The sequence below is a fragment of the Girardinichthys multiradiatus genome, chromosome 21 (assembly GCF_021462225.1).
Source record: "Girardinichthys multiradiatus isolate DD_20200921_A chromosome 21, DD_fGirMul_XY1, whole genome shotgun sequence".
Taxonomy (NCBI): domain Eukaryota; kingdom Metazoa; phylum Chordata; class Actinopteri; order Cyprinodontiformes; family Goodeidae; genus Girardinichthys; species Girardinichthys multiradiatus.
This window is the reverse complement of record NC_061813.1, coordinates 16,037,273-16,060,846: the sequence shown is the minus strand read 5'-3', so window position 1 is coordinate 16,060,846 and position 23,574 is coordinate 16,037,273. Positions and strand designations below refer to the sequence as shown.

General features: G+C 38.5%; 2 protein-coding genes across 2 annotated transcripts; one reads left to right on the top strand and one right to left on the bottom strand.

Annotated features, from left to right (window-relative positions):
* Positions 1-10,946: 10,946 nt before the first annotated feature.
* Positions 10,947-14,315, top strand: LOC124857741 (sialic acid-binding Ig-like lectin 13). The gene is made up of 7 exons (XM_047349137.1): positions 10,947-10,995; positions 11,150-11,530; positions 12,688-12,987; positions 13,062-13,319; positions 13,410-13,488; positions 13,612-13,669; positions 13,801-14,315. The coding sequence occupies exons 1-7, from the start codon at positions 10,956-10,958 to the stop codon at positions 14,026-14,028; spliced, it is 1,344 nt and encodes a 447-aa protein (XP_047205093.1). The 5' UTR covers positions 10,947-10,955; the 3' UTR covers positions 14,029-14,315.
* A 3,530-nt stretch (positions 14,316-17,845) lies between these two features.
* On the bottom strand, positions 17,846-23,047 carry LOC124857638 (beta-2-microglobulin-like). The gene is made up of 4 exons (XM_047348959.1): positions 22,855-23,047; positions 18,866-19,138; positions 18,620-18,657; positions 17,846-18,498 (listed from the first exon to the last, which is right to left on the bottom strand). The coding sequence occupies exons 1-3, from the start codon at positions 22,916-22,918 to the stop codon at positions 18,644-18,646; spliced, it is 351 nt and encodes a 116-aa protein (XP_047204915.1). The 5' UTR covers positions 22,919-23,047; the 3' UTR covers positions 17,846-18,498; positions 18,620-18,643.
* Positions 23,048-23,574: the final 527 nt, after the last annotated feature.

The following is a 23,574-nucleotide window of genomic DNA, read 5'->3' as shown; positions in this document are numbered from 1 at the left end:
GAACAACAGCAGCAAATCCGACCAAATCGATAAGATGTTTCAAAATAAGGTGAAGTGAAGCTTTCATGATGGAATACGACTTTAAGCATTAAACAACATAAAAAAACAGACATGTAACAAGTTCTAAACCTGAAAAGGTTTCTGTCACATAAACCCTTTATGTTAGGTGACATCTTTCCATTTTAACTTAACACAAAAGCTATAAAGCAAATTTACTTCCTACTAACCTTTCAAGTGTGGGTCTAAATTAAAATGAAACGGAAGTTGGTCACTGGTGTTGCTGCAGTTCTCAGTTTAAGCAGGCGAGAAGTGTATCTACAGTGCATATATATATGCTGTGCACATATATATGCACAGCATATACAGGTCCTTCTCAAAATATTGGCATATTGTGATAAAGTTCATTATTTTCCATAATGTCATGATGAAAATTTAACATTCATATATTTTAGATTCATTGCACACTAACTGAAATATTTCAGGTCTTTTATTGTCTTAATACAGATGATTTTGGCATACAGCTCATGAAAACCCAAAATTCCTATCTCACAAAATTAGCATATCATTAAAAGGGTCTCTAAACGAGCTATGAACCTAATCATCTGAATCAACGAGTTAACTCTAAACACCTGCAAAAGATTCCTGAGGCCTTTAAAACTCCCAGCCTGGTTCATCACTCAAAACCCCAATCATGGGGAAGACTGCCGACCTGACTGCTGTCCAGAAGGCCACTATTGACACCCTCAAGCAAGAGGGTAAGACACAGAAAGAAATTTCTGAACGAATAGGCTGTTCCCAGAGTGCTGTATCAAGGCACCTCAGTGGGAAGTCTGTGGGAAGGAAAAAGTGTGGCAGAAAACGCTGCACAACGAGAAGAGATGACCGGACCCTGAGGAAGATTGTGGAGAAGGGCCGATTCCAGAACTTGGGGGACCTGCGGAAGCAGTGGACTGAGTCTGGAGTATGTTGTGGAATTTTCTTATCAAAGTGGGTAGAAGTTGACTCATAACAAGAGAAAATCCGGACTTTGTCTCAATAAGTTTTATTCAAAGGCATTCAGCGTTTGAAGACCCTGACACTGAGGTTAGTCAGTGAAACAGAGCCCCGAACAACATTTACACACAGTATTTATACCAGAACATGACTGTGTTATCTCAACTTCCAAGAGTCTGTGTTTTACGACCCTAGACCCTTCTCGGGTTCAAAGGTGACAAGGTTACCTAGGAACAACCATCTACTCTCCCAAAGGCATCACCCTGAAAAATGGCCTTAACCATTAAACTTCTGATAATGACTTTTACAGCTTTCTCCAATAACACAGAGGTTCAGGGGAGTGAGGTAACCCAAAGGTCATACACTGTGGAATGCTTACTGCAAGAATTTCCATCACACTCCTTTCTTCTGATTACAAGATAATCACAACTAAAGGAAAATTATTCAAAACCCTCAGCTAACAAATAATCCAAAGCCATTCTAGTTTGCAAACTCATCGTTCTAATAGCTTAGGCTGATTGAATAAGTTGTGACCGTAGGTAGTAAATGAGCTAGATAACATACTCCAGACCAAGTAGCAGGCAGATACAGATATGATCTATTTCCACACATCCAACCCATGTTCTTAGGACACAAAAACCCATCTCTACTAGGAAAAGTAACAAGAACCCTGGTTAATTTACCTGCCATGCCATACAACTAACCTCCATCCGGTAAGGCTGTAAGATTAAGAGTTAACACAAAAGGATCTGGAGCCAAAGATTCTGAAATAGTATACGGATCAGTTCTGACAGGACAAGGTCTAGATGTATTACTGTGGGTCAAGGCACATGAAACTGGTATAAAAGTTTTACAACCCTCCGTCTTTCCAAGGAAATAAGGTGTACTTTCCTCCTGAGCAATACAAATATCTGGATCTTTAATCGGATTTCTAATACCCCGAATTCTATAAAGAGTTCCTGTAGAAGCACACGTTAAATTAGTCTCACTAGAAAATCTACTAACATTTCTGCTTTTTCTTACAGTATAATTCCTCACAGTTTTGATGCATCAGTTGCCACCAAACATTATCAGCATGATCATAGTAGTCAGAAAAGTGATGGATCTCTCTCCGAATCCGCTGATGAGTATTATTAGCACAATTCCTCAAATTAGCCTTACATTGTCTTTGCTGTACCTTTTCCCAAATGAACACAAGAGTTATAAAATACTTGAAATACCAATCATTAGCATCAGAACAGACCATCTTCCATTTAACTGCATCGTGACCTTGAAGTGGAATGTCCTTTCTTCTGGTACTGAAAGCAAACAGTTTTTTCTCAAAGAAAACAAATTATAAACAACTTTAAAAAAAATAATAATAAAAAAAAATCCTGCTGCCTCTCCTGAGTGGCTTCTGCGCTTCAAGCTGCCCTGTTACCAGTCTGGTACAGGTGGGCGGTCGTAGGAAGCTCCTCTAGAAATATGTTTAGAAACAGGAACTCTAACCAGCTTGAAGTTAGGCTTCCATAGTCCAACTTATGATTTTTAACTTTCAGGCAATGCGATGGCCTTAAGTAGATTCTGAAATAACGTTGCACTGCCCAAGGGATTATTGTGCCCTTGTAAGAACAGTGTTCTTCAACCACCTGTTCAATCACTCGCCAGTGATCAGCTTACAGTTCTTTGTCTTGTGGTGGTCCGCTGTCCTCACACCTTTCAGGCCGTGGATGATCCAGTTGGAAGATGACTTGTGTCCTGGAAGCCAGATGAAGCTGGAGGAGCTGGAGCTTTCCTGCAGCTTTCCTGCAGCTTTCCTGCAGCTTTCCTGGGTGTCTAGTAGGATCTGATATGGGCCATTCCAGCGCCTGGACTTCCTGTGTTTTCTCCTAGATTCTCTGACCAGAATCCAGTCGCCAGGAATAAAGGACTGGAGGGTGGAAGTGGTTGTTTCTGGTAATGCAGCCTTCACCGTCTGTGAAACTTGAGAAAACACAGTGGACAGGTTTTGACAGTAAAACAACATCCTATCTTCACACAAAGATGTGGAAGAAAATTATCTTGGCAATATCCGCATGTCCAAATTAGGAGACCTGCCACACAGCACTTCAAAAGGACTGAGATTTGCCTGTGTCCTTTGTCTCAATCTCATATAAGTGAGAACAATAGGCAGAGCCTTCACAACACTTGGCTAACTTTCAATTCAAAGTCCCATTCTCAAACCTAAGTGCTTAACTACATGAACTTCATCAAAACATCCAACAAAATCAAAAGAATTGATCTTCTGACTTCACCTGATATACTAGCAATGACCATCAGCTAAATATTCTGAATATCAAAAATGTGACATGATGTTTGAGGAAGGTCTGATTACAGGTCAATATTTCATAGTTTCAGAATACCCAAAAAGAATTTCAAAAATGGTCTAATCTATGGAGATATAAAATTTCACAAAAAATCAACACCATAATTTCAGAGAGGTTTTCATAATGTGGTCTTAGGGAGCTATGCACCATTTATATAAACAAAGTACAACGTCTCTCTCGCATTGTCACTAAGTCCTCACTGGAGGTATGAGCTACCCTTTTTCCCATGAGTGCTAAAACTTTTGGAACCCCATGTTACTTTATTCTGACATTCCCCTCTTCTGGCGCAGGGTCCAACCCATGCGACAATCCAGCAAAAAGTTTGTACAAAAATGTTTTAGTAACCAAGATCACATTACATAGAACCAAAGAAATGAATTCTGACATAACTATGTGTCACTATGAATTTAACGAAAGCAACATAAAGAAAATCCAGATGCTTTTAACTGCAATTCAGTTCCATTAACAACTAAACACAAACTGTAATTATTTAGTTCATCAATGTTTCACTTAGAAATTAGTCACACATCATCCTAATTTGTCTTGTACAAAGATGAGTATTAGATTAATGGACATCCAATGTAATTTGGATGAATAAACCCTACAAATTGAATCAAATAAATAATTCCCACCAAGTATAAAGGCATGACTCTGATTCTTTATCAAAAATATATTCCTTACTTTTGCATATCTTGAACTGTCAGCTAGCTTAATGGTACCAGGGAAACTTTCAATCTAATAAATCACCAATGATTCTGCATGCAAAACTAATTCTTCAAACTAGTTTAAACTATTTCATTAACCTTTTAATAATAAAACACATAAATCTAAAAGTCATGCTACATCCTTAATCATTATACAAAAAAAAACATGTTATTAAGGCAACAATCACTACAAGCATTTTGACTCTATTGTCTCTTAAACAATGTTAAAACTTGGGAAGGGAGGTGCTGAGCGTTACCATGACAGCAAAGGCATGAACCAATCTAGTAGGTGGGCGGAGTCAGGCAGAACTAACCTCTGATTGACAGCCTATGGGCGGACCCACAGTTTCTTCATTCCATCCCACATTAATGAAACTTAAACTACAAAAGTGTTAACATGCACCCACCTCAGAAACAAGCTGCTTCTCAATTCTCCTGAAAACTCAAAGTTTAATCAATCTGAGATTTAGAAACATTATTCCAAACATGGATTATTGTTTCATGCAACATATAATCAAACATTCATACCAACAAAACAAAGACAAAACATCAGAGACAGACAAATGGCCAAATTTGAAGCTTCAAGAATTCAAAGAAATTTTTAACAATCTCTTTTCAGAATATGTTTTCTCAACCATATCTTTTAATGCTATAATTGATCAATGTTGTTATGACAATCTTCAGGATCCTTTTTAAAAATGAGTGCACATAATCCAAAGAGATCTCAAAGTATTTAGAAGCACAGCAACAGTTTTCTCTTATATGAATCCAAATTTACTGATGCTGAAACCTTTTGCTAATTCTTTGTACTGTAACTCTATAATAATAACTACAATCCTGAGAGTTATTGTTATAGTTCTCTTTTTGTTTGGCTCAATTTGATCGCAGCTGCATTGCAGAATTTCAAGTTAAATGCAAAGAAGTATTTTTAATTTAATTCAATTCAAATTCAAAGATACTTTATTGATCCCCGAGGGGAAATTAGAAAAGTCAGCATTGACATTTTTATGGTATACCCAAACTAAACAAAATTGCAGTGTTTGACTTAATCATAAATTAAGATAAGAAGCTTGTCTCCAAACTGGACTTTTTCCCACATTGTGTTTAAAAAAGAACAAACATCATTTTCTTTAATTTGGCTATTTAAATTTTGAGAGTTGGGAAAAACTTATTACTAGAACCCCTCTTTTACAATCCAAATGCTGATAAATGTTTCAATATTTTATCTCTTAATAATCTGAAATCACCTTGTGTATCTTTGTACTCATATGTATTCTTTTAATCTTTAAACCTTAAGAAATCAAACAAGGAGACTTGAGTTTGAGCCGACCATCCTCTTACTGTTAAGAGAGCCTTTATTGCTTTTCTTTTCCTAAAATGAAGGATTTTACTTGTCTTTATTCCGTTATACAAGTCCTAACCTTGGTTCCAAAACTAAACTCTTCAACCCCAATCTGTGTTCCCCAGAGTAGAAATTTTGAGTATTATTGCATTTCAAAGTCACCAAAATGACTGGAACTCATCATTGGCTTAGATCTATTTTAATAAGTAATCAGCCTACCTTTAATTAAGTCTTATAATTTCATGGACCCAAAATCTATGGCTTACAGGCTTCAGGAGTCCAGGAACCACAAGTTGAGTACTACTGCATTGAACAATGGTGTTAACTTTCTGCAGAGATTGAAGGATTGGCTAAATATATTATTTCTGCTTGGACAATAATCAGATTTAAAATCATTAGTTCACAGCTCCTAATTTACCTCAGATCATATTTGCTTCTAACCCAGTTCATAAGAAGCTTCAGACAAACATTATGCTAAAAAACCAAAAACAAAACAAAACCCAGATCTGTTTTAAATTAAAGAAAAAGCATGCTTAAAAACTTGGTACTGTGGTGGAAAATAACTCCACGGTTCTGAAGGCCTTTTCATGCAGTCTTTTAGGAAGCATGAGATTAGTTTAATTTTTGTGTGGTACCACTGTCCAAACAGATTCTTTCTAAATAACCCAATTTTTTCATACTCATTGTAAAGGTTTGTTTTACCAAGGAAAATGTGTTTAACAAAACCAATTACTCTCAAAAGTTTTAAAAGTTTTTAGCTGGTGATATCTTAGAAAACAACAAGTGTTTTAATATTTCTGTGCAACACAGAACTGATCAGGTGTCCTTTCCTTCTCCAAAGGGAGAAAAAAGAACCTGCAGAACCAAACCTTTCATAGTTTTTTTGTCAGGACCTGATATAAGGTACAGTGTAAATCAACACGCTGCATGAATCAGAAGAGGGAAGAAAAACCTAATATAATCTCTTCCCAGCAGCTGCTGTGAAAAACAATGAATTTGTACTTTCCATAAGCGTCAGTTAACACTTGCGGACAAAAACTGCACCAAACTGTAAGTACTGTGTCGGAGACTGTATGAAGACCATCTGCAGTAGAACTAAGCCTGTTTTAATGAGGTCTCTACCCATTAGATTTATGGGATACAAACTCTGACAACAGAAAATAATATCTGAAGGAGAAACCCATCAGGTGTTACGCATGCGCTTGGTTTTAAAAATGCTCCTTCATGAGATCTGTCCTGAGAATAACATAGAAACACTTGGTTACTGCTGAGTTTTGGAGATGTTGTAACTTCCTCTGCATTTTCATAACTTTTAATAACTATAATAATTGATCCTGAATATTCCACAACGAAAGAGAACTTGTTTCTCTGAAATAATTAACTGGAAAGTATCAAATGAGTTAAGTTATCACCCTTTTAAAGATACTTTTCTAACCCTAAAATAATATTTTAACCCGCTATATCTGTCAACGTCAAGCAAGCGTAACATGAGCAGCGGTTAATAAGCGTTCTTCGTTGCAGAAAATAGGAAAAGATTTATGCAAATGTGTGTTTGTACGTTACCCCCATCAGTTTCTTAATCGCTCCAGAGTCAGACTGTCATGGCACACAGTCCTCTATCAGTCCAAAAAACAACCAGGCCCTTCCCCGGTCTGTTGGTGAGACATTCAATCATTCTTTGTCCAGTTTAACTTCTCCAGGAGGGAGAAAGAAGAAACTTTGCTCCGGTTTCTCTTCTGCCCGCATAAGATGTGCTTTCAATATAAATCCAGTGTATCGCTCTTCTGGCTCTGCAGCAGCATGGATCGTTGTCCATCTCAGTGGGTCCAGACTTCTTCTGAGCTTTGTTTTTTTTTTCTTGTAGAAAGTCACACTGCGATTTTCAACATGCAGGAAGGCAGATCTCTCTCTTTCAGGCCGTGCTGGAGAAGCGTCTCTGGCGGAGTAGCCATGGAGAAGGGCAGGGTTCTAAAATCCAGACTCAAAAACGCAGATGTTGAACTCAAATCCCATATATGTGTGTATATGTGTGTGAGAGAGGCAGAAGAAAAGTTTAGTATAGGTTCAGATTGTGTACAAAGAAATATTATCAGTCAGTCAGTCAGTTGTCCCCCTGCCTGTCACTTCCTTCCACAACATGAACTATACTCCTTTCTAAAACAACTTTCTTTTTGCATCTCTAATGTCCCTTTTCACTTTTACCTTCTTTTCCGACTGATCGCAATATTTAAGACAAACAAAACTTCCTTCAGGAAAGTTTTAACTCTTTAACCCCTTAATTGATGCACTCTGTGCTTTTTAATCTTTTCTTATGTTTTTTTATTTATTTTTCCATCAACTGTTTTACTTGAAACTTTTTAAACTATTTAGCTTATTTACACTCAAACTTCCACGCTGTGAAAAACCAAACTTATCTTCCAAATTAAAGCACATTTAACACAATCATCCCCACTTTTTCCTTTCATTATTTTATAAATCAGAGTATGAAGAAGGAGACACCCCTGATGCCTCAAGGTTCCGGAACCATTTTTTTTTACCTGTTCAGCGGCACGTCTGCCCACTGGCTTTTCTCCTTTATGAGGTGTAGAAAATTGCTAAAAACCACCCGCAAAACCCTGTGTTTTGCTTTATCTTATTGTTACCAATAAGAACCTCCCTGCAATTCCTTTTGCAGGGTAACCGGGCCCTCAGCTGATGTCCTCCCTCTCGCAACTCTGGAACCTAATTAATTAGTTAGGAGATGATGGTTAATGTGTAATAAAAATAATAATATACATTATATCATACAGAGCAACTTCTCACCCAGATATATTTGAAGACAAATTGTTCGGATCTAATCAGCCAGACGCCGCAGGCGGGCATGAGGACTCCACTACCGTAATATGGAGGTGGACTGAGAACAACTCTCAGGCTGGCCAGGCGTCCGTGTCCCATCCTGCGGTCTCCTCTGGCACGTTAGATCCTGTTCGTGACGCTAAAATTGTTGTGGAATTTTCTTATCAAAGTGGGTAGAAGTTGACTCATAACAAGAGAAAATCCGGACTTTGTCTCAATAAGTTTTATTCAAAGGCATTCAGCGTTTGAAGACCCTGACACTGAGGTTAGTCAGTGAAACAGAGCCCCGAACAACATTTACACACAGTATTTATACCAGAACATGACTGTGTTATCTCAACTTCCAAGAGTCTGTGTTTTACGACCCTAGACCCTTCTCGGGTTCAAAGGTGACAAGGTTACCTAGGAACAACCATCTACTCTCCCAAAGGCATCACCCTGAAAAATGGCCTTAACCATTAAACTTCTGATAATGACTTTTACAGCTTTCTCCAATAACACAGAGGTTCAGGGGAGTGAGGTAACCCAAAGGTCATACACTGTGGAATGCTTACTGCAAGAATTTCCATCACAAGTAGAAACATCCAGAGCCACCGTGCACAGGCGTGTGCAGGAAATGGGCTACAGGTGCCGCATTCCCCAGGTCAAGCCACTTTTGAACCAGAAACAGCAGCACTGGTCAGTGGTCCAAAGTACTTTTTTCGGATGAAAGCAAATTCTGCATGTCATTCAGAAATCAAGGTGCCAGAGTCTGGAGGAAGACTGGGGAGAAGGAAATGCCAAAATGCCAGAAGTCCAGTGTCAAGTACCCACAGTCAGTGATGGTCTGGGGTGCCGTGTCAGTTGCTGGTGTTGGTCCACTGTGTTTTATCAAGGGCAGGGTCAATGCAGCTAGCTATCAGGAGATTTTGGAGCACTTCATGCTTCCATCTGCTGAAAAGCTTTATGGAAATGAAGATTTCATTTTTCAGCACGACCTGGCACCTGCTCACAGTGCCAAAACCACTGGTAAATGGTTTACTGACCATGGTATCACTGTGCTCAATTGGCCTGCCAACTCTCCTGACCTGAACCCCATAGAGAATCTGTGGGATATTGTGAAGAGAACGTTGAGAGACTCAAGACCCAACACTCTGGATGAGCTAAAGGCCGCTATCGAAGCATCCTGGGCCTCCATAAGACCTCAGCAGTGCCACAGGCTGATTGCCTCCATGCCACGCCGCATTGAAGCAGTCATTTCTGCCAAAGGATTCCCGACCAAGTATTGAGTGCATAACTGTACATGATTATTTGAAGGTTGACGTTTTTTGTATTAAAAACACTTTTCTTTTATTGGTCGGATGAAATATGCTAATTTTGTGAGATAGGAATTTTGGGTTTTCATGAGCTGTATGCCACAATCATCCGTATTAAGACAATAAAAGACCTGAAATATTTCAGTTAGTGTGCAATGAATCTAAAATATATAAATGTTAAATTTTCATCATGACATTATGGAAAATAATGAACTTTATCACTATATGCTAATATTTTGAGAAGGACCTGTATATATGTGCCTTGCTGTGCATATATATATGCGGTGCATATATATATGCACAGCGTATATATATGTGCCCTGCTGTGCATATATATATGCTGTGCATATATATATGCTGTGCATATATATATGCACAGCATATATATATGCACAGCAGGCGTCGCGTTAACCGATTATTTCTCGGTTTTCACCGGTTTTTTTAAATGATAATGACAAAATTGGAAAGCCATCCGTCATTTTGAGAAATTGTAATTCACACTCTTGACCACATGGTGGCGAGTTAGCATATTCATTAGCTGCTTTCTCCATCTAAGCGAGTGCTTGCCGGACCAGGAAACACTTCATCCAAGAGAAATGTTCCCAGATTTTAAAACTTTGGTTGAAGTGACGCTTTAATTTCGGTCTCTCGTGTGGCGACAGAGCGCAGATTCAGTCTCCACAACAACCTCAAAACAGCCAGGAGAAGTCGTCTGTTTGAGACAAAAATCCAAAACCTCTTGACGTATATAGCATCTGCAGCAACCTCACTTATATATATATAATTTATATATATATATTATTCATATATATAAATAAAACCTCTGTGTCACGTCATGTTTAGGGAAAGTCAATGTTGATGTGTAAATATTCCTGATCAACTTCAAAAAGAAAGCAGACATTAAAAAAAGCTTCAGTAACATTTATTTTACAGGAACTGTGAGAGGTACCCAGAGGCGTCGCTCTTGTGATTTGGTTAAAAACAACAATTTCTTAACACCACTCAAATAAGAAGTTGGTTTTTCAGCTATCAAATAAAAAAAAAAACAACAACAAAACAAGAGGGGTTGTAAAATATGATAAAAGGTGCTTGTGACAAATATTACCCAATATTTAAAAATCGTATTAAGTTATAGAGGGGTTTTCACTGAAAGACATAATAACTTATTGGCTCAGTGATGTGTGACAACTTCCTGTTTTTAGCAGTGTCTGTCTGAATTTACATAATGAGGTCTGAACAGAGAAATGCAGTTAGGGTCTATTATCTCTGCTGATCTGACCCATTCTCTTGTTCATACTTGTTTCTCCAGTGGAGGAGTGCAGTCCTTTGGTAAGAGCAATTACTATATTCTGCTAAAGGAAATTTGGGGATTTGGGGGTTAGTTTTGAATAGGTTGGAATATTATTTCGGATTTCTCTTCTTCTGTTTACAGTCATATATCATGATAAACAAAATGGTACTGAGTATCCTCTTTTTTTCAAGTAAGTTGGGTTTTTTTGTGCTCATTTTAACCATTTACAGTCTGCATCATCTGTGCAGATCTGTGCTTCACTAGAAATGTCATAACAAAGCTGCTTACTATACAAACACAATATTAATTTACTAATTTCACACAAATTGTGACTGGTTTTGCAGGCACCGTGGTTGCTTGTCGTAATGAAGTAGGCCTGTTCATTACCTTGCCAACACCAATGGAGGCTCTGAGTGGATCCTGCTTACACATTCCCTGTAACTTCAAAACTCAAAATGAAGAAGTGTTTGAAAGTGGAAAAATCTTTGGAGTATGGATAAAACATGACCCAAGATTTGCACGATTTCCACAAAATGTGTTTTTCAACAGCAGTAGGACAAATAAGGTCTCTCCCATGGCTATAACTGGCAATCTGAAGGAGAAAAACTGCAGCACTTTGTTTGTTGATTTAAACATGAGTCATGAAGACACATATTATTTTAGGATTGAGAGTGATCGATTTAGGGCTACAGCTAATTGTGACCCTCTTCAAATAAATATAAAAGGTAAGCCAGTTTTCTGCAATTAAATGAATACCATCAAAATAAGGAAAACTGTTAAAATTTATCACAACTTTCACTGGATTAGAGTTCATTCAGTTGGAACATGTTACCTTTGCCTTCATTGTTGCTTCTTACTTTCTTATTCAGGTATCAAAACGAACGTCTTTTTCTTGCTTGTTTTTATTCTGAAAACAATACATGGCACATAATTTTTAATGCTGTTTATATATTGTGCCTTGCAAAAAATATTTATAACACAGTTTGCCATGTCACAACCATCAACTGCAATGTGTTTTATGGGGAATTTATGTTCTCAACCAAAACAAGGTAGCACATAATTCTGAAGGAAAAACAAACATGATTTAAATGCTAAAAAACAAAAAAACGGAATAGTTTGGCATTTAGTTCCCCCTATACCACGTCAGCTGCAATTAAAGCAGCAAATCTGTCTGTGGGTTTAATGTTGTAGCCCTACAGGAAGGGTAACCACGGTGTCTTTGGCAGACCCAGGATTGTCCTTTAAAATCTTCCTCCAGAATTATCCTATATTTAGCTCCATCCATCTTCTTATCAACCCTGACATTTTCTGTCTTTCAAGAGCAAAAGCAAACCCACAGCGAAGCGTTGTTTATATATTTTTGTTTGTACTAAATTAAATCTGAAAACCATGTATAATTTTCCTTCTACGTTACCACTGCTACTCTGTGTTGGCCGATCACATAAAATCCCAATCATTCATCCATCGGGACATCCAGGCAGTTATCAAATGAGAAAAAATGTAGAGTCCTTGCAGCCAGTTCTGGGTCTGCTCCATGGTCTCCTCCCAGTGGAATGTGCTTGGAAAAGCTCCAAAGGGAGGTGCCCAGGATGCTTCTTGATCAGATGCCCAAACCACGTTTATTGACTCCTCCTTATGGAGGATCAACATCTTGTCTCTAAGCCTGAGATCAGTCACTCCACAAAGAATGCTCATTTTATCCAGTTGTTTCTGGGATATCATCATTTCAGTGATAATGTGAAAAAAAAAAAAAAAAAAAAAAATTTCTAAGGCAATGTATATAAATATATACAATAAGGACGTTTTTAGCTTTAAAACATCTGCAAAAAATAAATAGTTGCAGATTTTAATCCATTATGTGTGTCTGATGTATAAACCCCAGATTCTCCTTGGAGTCCCAGCATTAACATCTCTGGTGGTGATCTGAAGGAGCATCAGTCTGTCACTATAACCTGCTCAGCTTTGACTCCCTGTCCACACTCACCTCCTGAACTCACCTGGAATCTCCAACAAGACTCTCACAGACAAACAGAGAAAAACACAGATGGAACCTTTACAACTAAAATCCACGAGAACATCACTCTGTCAGACACACATGATGGATACATCAGATGTTCTGCCAGATATCCTGTGAATGGAGGAAACAAGACAGCAGAGACAGCAGTGACTCTCAGTGTTTCATGTAAGTGATCCTGTCAGCACGTCATGGTTCAGCTGTTTCTGATCAATAAAGTTAATGTGTCCCATTTTCCTCAGATGCTCCTAGAAACACCTCAGCATCCATCAGTCCATCAGGTTTGGTGTCAGCAGGTAGCTGGGTGGAGCTGAACTGCTCCAGCAGAGCCAAGCCTCCTGCCAGCTTCACCTGGTTCAGGAACAGCAAACATGGAGACATTAATGTATCTGTGGGTCAGATTTACAGCTTCAATGTTACTGAGGGAGGAGAGTTTTACTGTTTGGCTACAAATGATCTGGGTAATGAGACGTCATCAGTGATCTCTCTGACTTTTAAAGGTAAACTGCATTAAATGTTTTCACCCTGATTTTTTTTTTTTTTATCTGGACACCAAGCTCTACATGTTATTTTGTTTGTTTTAATGGAAGGTTTGTCAGAGCAACCTGAACACTGGATGGCAATTTGTATTGGAATTATTGGAATCGTCTGCCTGGTTTTGTGTATTTGGTGAGTTTGTTCAATAATTCTGCGTCCAGTCAGTTTATATATTGTATGTCAGCTTTGAAGGGAGATATTCTTGTTATTGTATATGGCTCTACAACAGATTTATTTTCACAATTTATTTTACAGTGCTACCATGTGTTGGAGGAGAAAAGCGAAGACAGATTCAGCCGTCCCACAGCTTCAAGTATGAATACACTGAACTGTGCAGCTCTCTCCAAATGACTGAATACATCAAGATTACAAATTTAATTATAAGTAGAAATATAGAAAACACTTTTTAGTTCCAGCTGTTTACAAGATTTAATGCTTTTACAGATGGGAAACTGTACTGGGTCTACAAGAAATGCAGAAGACAAAGAGGAAGAAAACGAAGAAAGCCTCCATTATGGAAAGATTTGCTTTCTGAAGCAAACCCCTGAACCATCATCCACCTGCAGGGGCGAGCATGACACAGTCTACTCACAAGTTAAAATATCTGGGCCAGCGAGTCGTTTAAAACATGTGGCTGATGACACAGAATGCCTCTATGCTCAAGTAAAATGATTTTAGATTGATTAGAATGATTTCAGATAGTTTTTTCTGTGGGGATCTGTGTATTTCAGCTCTTATGTAAAAAAAGGCACTTAACTTGTTGCATGCAATACTGATTGAATTATGTTATGCTGAGCTGTGTTTTGATTTGGTGTGCAAGCCCTGCTGAATTGTGTGTAGTTAATGTTTTGTCCGGCTGATCTCAAATCAGCCAGGAGTTAGAAGTTGGACTTTTAAAAGTTTTTCATTTAAAGCAATTGCGGTCTGCGCCTCGCCCGACCACTCTTTGTTCCAGTTTTATTGCTGGAGATTTTCCACTGAGTTCACGCCTCAGAGTTTTATGACCCTTTGTTCAAGATTTGGCATTCAGCTGGTTGTGGCTAAAGGGGCGTGGCTCCACCGTTTTATCAGCTGATCGTTGCAATCAAGACATCAGCACCAGGAGGACTTCTCTTTCCATTTAATCCAAATTACACATTTTGTCCATAAAACTACTGGTTTGATCTTCATAGACACTAAATGCGCATATATGTTTTTCATTTATTATTATTGTTAGGTAGTCATTTTTATCCCCTTTCTGTACAATGGTGCTCGTTAGTTAGGTGAAGGGTTTTGGATCAGAATAATGGTATATTAGGATTATTTGGCTTCCATAAATCTTCATATATATAATTAAGAGAAGCGTTTGTGTTTATTTCGTGCAAGAATGATTTATCTGTCAAAACAAGGTCGAAGATCGTCCATCTTCGGTGAAGTGGTTGAATAAACAGTGACAGTTTGTGGTTTTGGTTAATAATTTGTACTTATTAAAGAGCTTTGAACTCATAATCACAACACCAGAGGACATCTCTGATTTCTATTCGTAAGTAATGATTTTTGGTTAAGAAATTCATTTTTTTCAAATTATGATTTTAAATTATAATTCTTGATGAATATTAATTAATCAATAATCATAATCCTTACAAACTCCAATCGAAATATCCCATTGTCCAGAAGCTACCTGTTGTTAGAAAATGGCAAGTTGTGTAAAAAGTACTGAAACGTTGAACAATTGGATTCAAAAGTTTACACAAGGTCACATAAAGTCCATCTGTTAGTGGATTTTAGGTTCATCTTAAAATTTTACCCAAAAACCAAATGTCACTAACTTTTTGTGAGTAGTGTATATTGAAAGATGCGTGAGTTATAACATTAATTTTCTGTTTGGGATTGAAAACGTACTTATGAATTTGAAATTAATTGAATCTATGTTATCTCAGAGCTGCATGGGTCATGCTACAGATTTAAATTTTTATAAATTATTAAAATAAATCCAAAATAGCAGCAAAATGAGAGGTATGAACGAATGAAACTGCACAGAAAACACCCCAGCATAAGTTGTAAGGAAGAGCGACTGTACTGCACACTTCAGTAACCCAACTATTTATAGAACTCCTGAGGGAAATACAGGAAAACTATACATTCATTATAACAAAAAAAGACAAATTAGAGAGGCTGTTTATCACATCATTAAGCTATATTTTAGGTGTGCCATGGTTGAGGTCATGTGAAATCTGAATTTGGTTCACAATTAAAATGAAGAGAGTCTCGAACTCCAACCTTATTTCTGCGTTTTCTATATCCTGAGCCCATAAAACATGTCTGAATAGATATAATTTTGAACGGCCAAAAGGAAATCATAGAAAATATTTTGTATGTCAATTTCCTTTTTTAATAAACTTGTATGTATGTTGAGTGTAAAGTGCTAACTACTATACTGTGCTGGGATATTGCTGTACTAAAGGCATTAATTTATTCTAAATAAAGAAACAAAGCTGGTACCTTAAGTCTTTCTGGTATCGTTTGGGTCCACAAACTCCACACATTGCAAGACTTCCCTGTTTTGCAGCGATCTTCGTGTTTAGGAAGCAGCTTAACATGCTTCGGTTCCTCTCTCTGCACATTGCAGCAATGTGTAGAAACCACAAAAAGACTAAAATAATAGATATTTAAAAACCAGTCAGCTGGCTGAAAATAACACCTGCTATTCTAAAAGACCTCAGCTCATTGAGGTACTGGGTTACAGAACAGAACCACAGTGCGCTAAGTGAATCCATGTTCTGCGCACACTGAAATGACAGGTTGGACAGCCTAAGACATGTAAAATTAGATGTTGATTTATAGAACTATAATTTTTACATGAAAAGCTACAAAAGCTCATTAAAAATACAGGTTCCGACTACATTTATAAAGACAACAAGCTAGCAGTAAACAGGCTACTCTTCTTTTGTGGGATACTGTTGAACTGTATGCTGGTGTTTCAAGGTCAATAACTAATATTGGGTTATTTGGCTTGTTATTATTAATACATTTTGAGGTTTTAATGGCTGCTGTAAATGCGGTGTTTAAAAACGGCAACCACTCAATGAGTTGGTTAGAGGTTCAGGTGAAAATAGTGATGGACGGACAAGTTGTTTTGATGCCAAGAAGTTCTCAGGAAGTTCTTCGTAAGTTTTAAATGCCACACTTGAGGTGGAAATGTCAAATGAGAAGCCCCGAATAAGTTGCTTGGATAAAAAACTGTTCTAAATCAGACTTATTTTTGGTTTCTTTTATAAATAATTTCTTCTTGCAGCACTTGCATAGATTTGTAGAGTGCTGTTGCTCTATCACATAGTATCTGGATATAACACCTTAATGTTGGTGGTTGTAATGCAACAAAATGTGAAAACATTTGAGGGATATTAATACTATTGCACAGCACAAATAACTAAAGCCCTTATAAACCAAGTAGATTTACATTCTAGCACCAAATTAAGATTCTAAATGTGCAGACCTGACACCAACAAGCAGCAATATTATCAACATAATAGATTATATTACATGTAAAGGTTTTTTTTGTTGGATTAAGCTCTGATAGATTGCTGATCATTTGATAACTACTATGTGTTACATTTCATTCTTCATTATTGCAGTAAATTAACCCATTCCCTGCTTCAACAGCACTGTTAAATATCTGAATATCTGTTGCCATGCAGCAATAAGGTCCTGGGTTCAACTCCCAGCCTGGGGTCTTTCTGCATGGAGTTTGCATGTTCTTCCCGTGCATGCATGGGTTCTCACCGGGTACTCCGGCTTCCTTCCAAAGACATGCCTGTTAGGTTAATTCTCTCTAAATTACCCTTAGGTGTGTGAATGAGTGTACGGTTGTTTGTGTGTTGCCCTGCGATGGACTGGCAACCTGTCCAGGGTGTGCCCCGCCTCCTGCCCATAGACTGCTGGAGATAGGCACCAGCTTTCCCATGACCCACTATGGAAGAAGCGGTATAGAAAATGACAGACTGAATGAAATACAACGCAGCAGGAACAACAGCAGACTCGGCTCTGCCCCCTTTTAAACTACCAGAGCGCCTACATTTTTTAAAATTTGAAATACAGTAGTTAGAAACATCAAACTGCATATCTAGATTTCTCACTAAGAACATCAGGTGATTATGGTGCCATCTTCTGGCCACACTACTTCTGAACATACGGTGGCAGTCTCTTGCCAGTAGGGGCGCTGTAGGAGCAGCTGTTCTTTATCTCCAGGTTGGAAGGAGGGTCCTTTCCCCCAAAAATACAGAAATAGAAACAGTTGGTACCCACCATTTTAAAATATTTTTATTCTTCTTCGGGCAGAATTGTAGTATTCAGAATGGGGAATTCAACAATTTATCTGATTTAGTGAGTTAATGACAAAATAAATACAAATCTGATTAACATCCACATGAGTGTACATTCAATCTAACATGGAATGACTGCAGAAGTTTAAGCAAGCTAAGCATTTTAAAATGAAAGAAAACAAATAATATAAAATTTGATCAATTTATTTAATTTTTAGACTATTTATACAAAAAAAACCCAAAGTGAAACACACATGATTTCATAATTTTTGCATGAAGGGGAAATTTTTTTCCATAATAATTCCTTATAGAAATAATTCTTGAAGATTTACAGATAAAACATCAAAGCAAGGTGGAAAGCAGAGATTTACATCAGTAGAAAGGAACTTGCATTTTAATAATATAAAAAAGGGTAAAATGTCTCAAGATGATTACGTTTGCTGTGAGAGCACTGATTCGGACTTGGTGATTCCTGTCCTTCACGGCCACTAAACGTGACTTTTAGATTTACTGTAGTTAATGAACATAATTTGCAGAATTTCACTTTCAAATACTGTATAAATTTTATTGTTTTGTTTAATATTTTTAGATTTTGTCTAACATGCCAACTATCTGACTGCCATGCAGACTCAAAGTAGGGCACGTTGACGTTATTAAGGCCATGAGATGCAGGGGCAAGATGGGGAAAACCCAAAGTGCGCATCTTATCCCTGTTTGACTTTAGGAGTCATTTTGCATGTCCACTCAACTAGCTGAAGTGCTAAATCTGTTTTTTTGGGGGGGAAAGTCAACATTTGTGTAGGCACAGTCCAATCATCACTACTTTAGATGCAGAAGACACCTGTGGATTACACAAAAAGGGAAAAGACTGTCAAATCCCCCAGTTATTGCACATTTTTACAAAAAATAACTTTTGAATGAATGGGATTACCAATGCACAGAAGATTAACTGTGATACGTACCTGGGGCGACGCACTGTGTAGACCTCACATATCAGGCTCTGCAACAAAAAAAAATAAAAATAATCCATCATGTTGCATCATGAATAACTTTCCAGATTATCATTTTCAAAATAAATGTCTTTTAGAAGTTTCTGTCTCCAGTCCCTAAAGTATAGGAAGGAGTTTCAAATCGTTCTTAAACCCTGATTCAGATTCCTGTGGTTCAAATAACTTTAGCAATAATGTGCATAAGGTTAAAAGCCGCACCCCAAACGTAGTCTGTTGTCTTTCCCACGTGCGTCACTCTGCAGACGTACGTCTCTCCTGAGTTTGGAGTGAAAGACACATGCTTGGTGAGGTGGTAGTGCCAGTTCTCCTCAAAGGCCAGGTCAGTCTGCTCGGCACCAGCTATTTCCTGTTGGTTCCTCAGCAAATCGATTTTGATTTCTGGTGGGTGGAAGCCGCTGACGTGGCAGATCAAGACGTTGTCTGTCCCAAACTTCCCTGGGTTGCGGCTGTAGATCTGCACTTTTGGTGAAGCTAACAACAACAACAACAAAGAAAGCATTAACACATCCAAAAACTACCAACACCAAACTTCAAACCATTAAAAAACACCTAGTTTCTAATTTGGTCTAAAACAAACTTAAATGATAAATACAAGTGATTGCATGTGGTAAACTTGTGGGTGTTTCTTTTGCAGCTGTTCATGCATTTTGAACATAGTGTTTTACAAGTAGGTAAAACGTATGTTACTTTCAGCTAAAGGTTTAAGGAGGAACCAGTTCTCCTTCTTTCATCGGTTATACAACTAAGATCGAATAGTTTCATTTAGGTTGACTATAGATTCAATATTTTCTCTTATGTTTGACGCCCAAATAGCCTTGGAGATATCTGCTGGCATCAGGTTCTGCGCTCTGTGTGATCATCCATCCATCCATCCATCCATCCATCCATCCATCACTCCCTGCGCTGGTCACCAGTCCATCGCAGGGCAACACAGAGACAACCATGCATGCACACACTCATACCTAAGGATGCGCCTTGTGCTCTCACACCTAAAAGACATCACCGACCCCCTCCTGGACCCCCTGCAGTTTGCCTACAGAGCCAACAGGTCTGTAGATGATGCAGTCAACCTAGTCCTTCACTTCATCCTCCGGCACCTGGACTCCACAGGAACCTACGCCAGGATCCTGTTTGTGGATTTCAGCTCTGCCTTCAACACCATCGTCCCAGCTCTGCTCCAGGAGAAGCTCTCCCAGCTGAGTGTGCCCGACTCCACCTTCAGGTGGATCACTGACTTCTTGTCTGACAGGAAGCAGCGCGTGAGGCTGGGGAAGCACGTCTCTGACTCCCTGACCATCAGCACCGGTTCCCCCCAAGGCTGTGTTCTCTCTCCTCTGCTCTTCTCCCTGTACACCAACAGCTGCACCTCCAGTCACCAGTCTGTCAAGCTTCTGAAGTTTGCGGACGACACCACCCTGATCGGACTCATCTCTGATGGTGACGAGTTCGCGTACAGATGGGAGGTGGACCATCTGTTGGACTGGTGCAGCCAGAACAACTTTGAGCTCAACGCTCTAAAGACAGTGGAGATGGTTGTGAACTTCAGGCAGAACCCAGCCCCACCTGCCCCCATCACCCTCTGTGACTCCACAATTGACACTGTGGAATCTTTCCGCTTCCTGGGAACCATCATCTCCCAGGATCTCAAGTGGGAGCCAAACATCAAGAAAGCCCAGCAGAGGATGTTCTTCCTGCGGCAGCTGAAGAAATTCAACCTGCCAAAGACTATGATGGTGCACTTCTACACAACCATCATTGAGTCCATCCTCACCTCCTCCATCACCATCTGGTACGCCGCTGCTACAGCCAAGGATAAGGGCAGGCTGCAGCGTGTCATTCGGTCTGCTGAGAAGGTGATTGGCTGCAGTCTACTGTCGCTCCAGGAACTGTACACCTCCAGGACCCTGAAGCGGGCAGGGAAGATTCTGGCTGATCCCTCCCACCCCGGTCACAGACTCTTTGAGACTCTCCCCTCTGGCAGGAGGCTGCGGTCCATCCGGATCAAAACCTCACGCCACAAGAACAGTTTTTTCCCATCTGCCACCAGCCTTGTTAACAAAGCCCGGAAACCACCCTGACACTGTCCCTTTCCCCCACACCCCCCTTTGTTTGCTGACAGGACACCTGTAACCTGCAACTCTATGTGTTACATTAACGCTCTGCTTGGACTCCTGCTTTACTTGCACTGCTTTACTTGCACAATGATCACCTGCACTGTTGTATTGCTCTTGCATCTTTTACTGCTCTATATTTACTCTCACTCACTTAAAACTGTGCACATATATTTATATTATATTGTAGATATGTTTATACTGTTTAATTTGTATTGTATTGCACTGACTACGCCAAAACAAATTCCTTGTATGTACAAAAACGTACTTGGCAATAAAGCTTTTCTGATTTCTTTCTGATTTATGTAGAACCAGTTAATGTTCCACAGTCCAAAAACAGTCATGTTTTTGGACTGTGGAAGGAAGCAGGAGTACCCAGAGAGAACCCACACATGCACACGAAGAATATGCAGAAAGACCCCAGAACAGGACTCAAACCCAAGACATTCTTGCTTTGAACTTTTAAGTCTCTAAAGGCAGAAACAGTGATTATCACTATAACAGCATCTACTAACACAACAGTGCTGGCATTTTTACTCGGAAAGGACTTGAAAAACTCGTCTACTATAGTTTAGCAATGACTAATAAAAACATCTGACATCTCCGTGTAGGAATGTTTCTCTTACAAAAAACACCCAACAGTAGACGGACCTGTCTCAGTGGAATGAGGAAAAAGGTTGCGATGGACGATAGGACAGGAAACATCAGCCTCTTTCCCAGCCTAGAAAATCTCAAAAGGCAAGGCGCCAATAGAACTTGTTTTGAACAGATAAGACCGCTTGGAGACATTAAAACCTCTCTGAAATCCAAATCATACTTCCCTGCTCAGGAATACATGTTAATACCATTACAATCCTCTAAAGATTATTGTTTACCAGTAACTGGTACTGTCAAAACCTGATGCAGCCTCACCCCCACCTTGTATAGACATAGAAAACCTAGATAAGCTAAAAGTCTCGGACTTTGACACTTTTTACCATCTCACGCAGCACATAGTCTTTTGAGTTGAACAAAAAAAACAAAAAAAAAAACCTTAATATTCTTACCTTGCTATCAAGAACATCTTGATCATTACGTAGTTTTTAACAATGCCGACCTTTTCATCCTCATATGATAACAAGTTCGTTAAGACTTAATCCAGATAGTGTTAAATACAATAAAACAATTTCACAAATTTGAAAAGGAAATAATAAACGGATAGCATGTGGTTCTAACCACAGCAGTGACTTTATGGTACTCAGGAGTCATTGCAGCACAATAAGCAATTTGGCATAATAAACAAAATCTGACTGTATGGTAATATGACTACAATCAAACTGGATTTAATTTAAGTTGAAACTGTCTTTTCTGTAAAGGACCCTGAGATGATATTTTGCTGAGAAGTGGCTAATTAAAAACAAGCTGAACTGAAACCGAGTTAAAGATTTTCATACATTGGGAATAAAACTACAACAGGGCATGTATGACGCACAACAAATGGTGGAAACTTCCTTGTCCCATTTCATCACATCTATTCTCTCGGTTTTAGTGGCCCAAATAACGAACTATGATTAAACACCGAAATAAAAAGTAATGTAAACACAGAGTGTTCTCCTTTTATCATTTAATACGTTTTATAAAATGGTCAATAATATACTATAATAAAGTTGTTATATTTCATATGAGGTCCAATTCCTAAAAAAAAAAATCGCTCTATTTGTGTAAATCCTAATAGACGGCTACATTCTTGTATTTAGTCCAAAATGGCTCGGTTCCTTTGGAACAGAACACATTGTGCTATAAACTATATTACTACTACTCTGTATTTACCCGGGATGATTTCAACAGGTTGTAACGAGACAAAGCTGAGCGACATGTTGGTTTTAACTTTCAAGACATCATAGATGCTGGACGCCTATTCTCACACTAATGGATCAGTCTTATTTTAAGTCGACTCACTGAACAAAGAACTTATATATATATAAGTCATATATTCAAAGTGATCATATCTAGAATAAGACCTGAAGCTGTCGTGTGTTCCTCCTTATAGCCCAGCGCCATGGAAATATAAACAAGTACAGTACACCACTTCCTTACCTTCTTTGGCCATTATAGACTGAGATGCGCAGAGAAAAACGACGAGGAAAGCCAACTCCTTCATGATTGTTCGCCTTTAGACGCTCTCTGACAAAATACGGTGTTTATTGTTGGAAAGACAACGACGAGGAAAGTACGCAACAATCTGAATCGAAAGTAAATTGCGACCTCAACAACGTCTAAGAGAAACCCCGCCCAACAGAGTGACTCGAGGTCATGTGACATTCACTCAGCCAATAAAGAAAGAAGAATAAGCTGTTGCCAGGTGGAATTTGCATTGATATTATTGACGTTTGGTTTTTCTTTTAGAGTTTTAAAGGCGGCTCGGAAACAATGAAAAATGGCGTTACCACCACCTAGTGCTAAAGTGTTCATTAAAAATAAGCTTGGTTTAGATACAAAATACCAAAATAAACAATTAATACGCCTTTTTGAGTCAGTTTAGTAAAACATCAATTATATCATATGTCTGTTTTATTTAAAAATGATGATGTTCAAGATGCCTCACATTAATGCATCATGACGTAATCGCATGGCAATGTGGCAAGGTGTTCGGACATGTCATTTTTTTCTTTCCATCACAGTAAACAAATTTAGTTGTCTTTTGTTTATTGTTTTGTTTCTTTTTTGCTTTCCTGCAACAACTGATTTCATGTCTTATTCTTTGACACATTGTATCAGTATTGAATATTGAGCAGTAAAATAAAACTGTTACTGTAG

Excerpts from the sequence above, each read along its gene's own strand:
- LOC124857741 (XM_047349137.1), top strand. The coding sequence starts at position 10,956 with ATGATAAACAAAATGGTACTGAGTATCCTCTTTTTTTCAA. Across the intron at positions 10,996-11,149 it reads GAGTATCCTCTTTTTTTCAA|GCACCGTGGTTGCTTGTCGT; the intron begins GTAAGTTGGGTT and ends CTGGTTTTGCAG. Across the intron at positions 13,489-13,611 it reads TGCCTGGTTTTGTGTATTTG|TGCTACCATGTGTTGGAGGA; the intron begins GTGAGTTTGTTC and ends TTTATTTTACAG.
- LOC124857638 (XM_047348959.1), bottom strand. The coding sequence starts at position 22,918 with ATGAAGGAGTTGGCTTTCCTCGTCGTTTTTCTCTGCGCATCTCAGTCT. Across the intron at positions 19,139-22,854 it reads GTCTATAATGGCCAAAGAAG|CTTCACCAAAAGTGCAGATC; the intron begins GTAAGGAAGTGG and ends TGTTGTTGTTAG.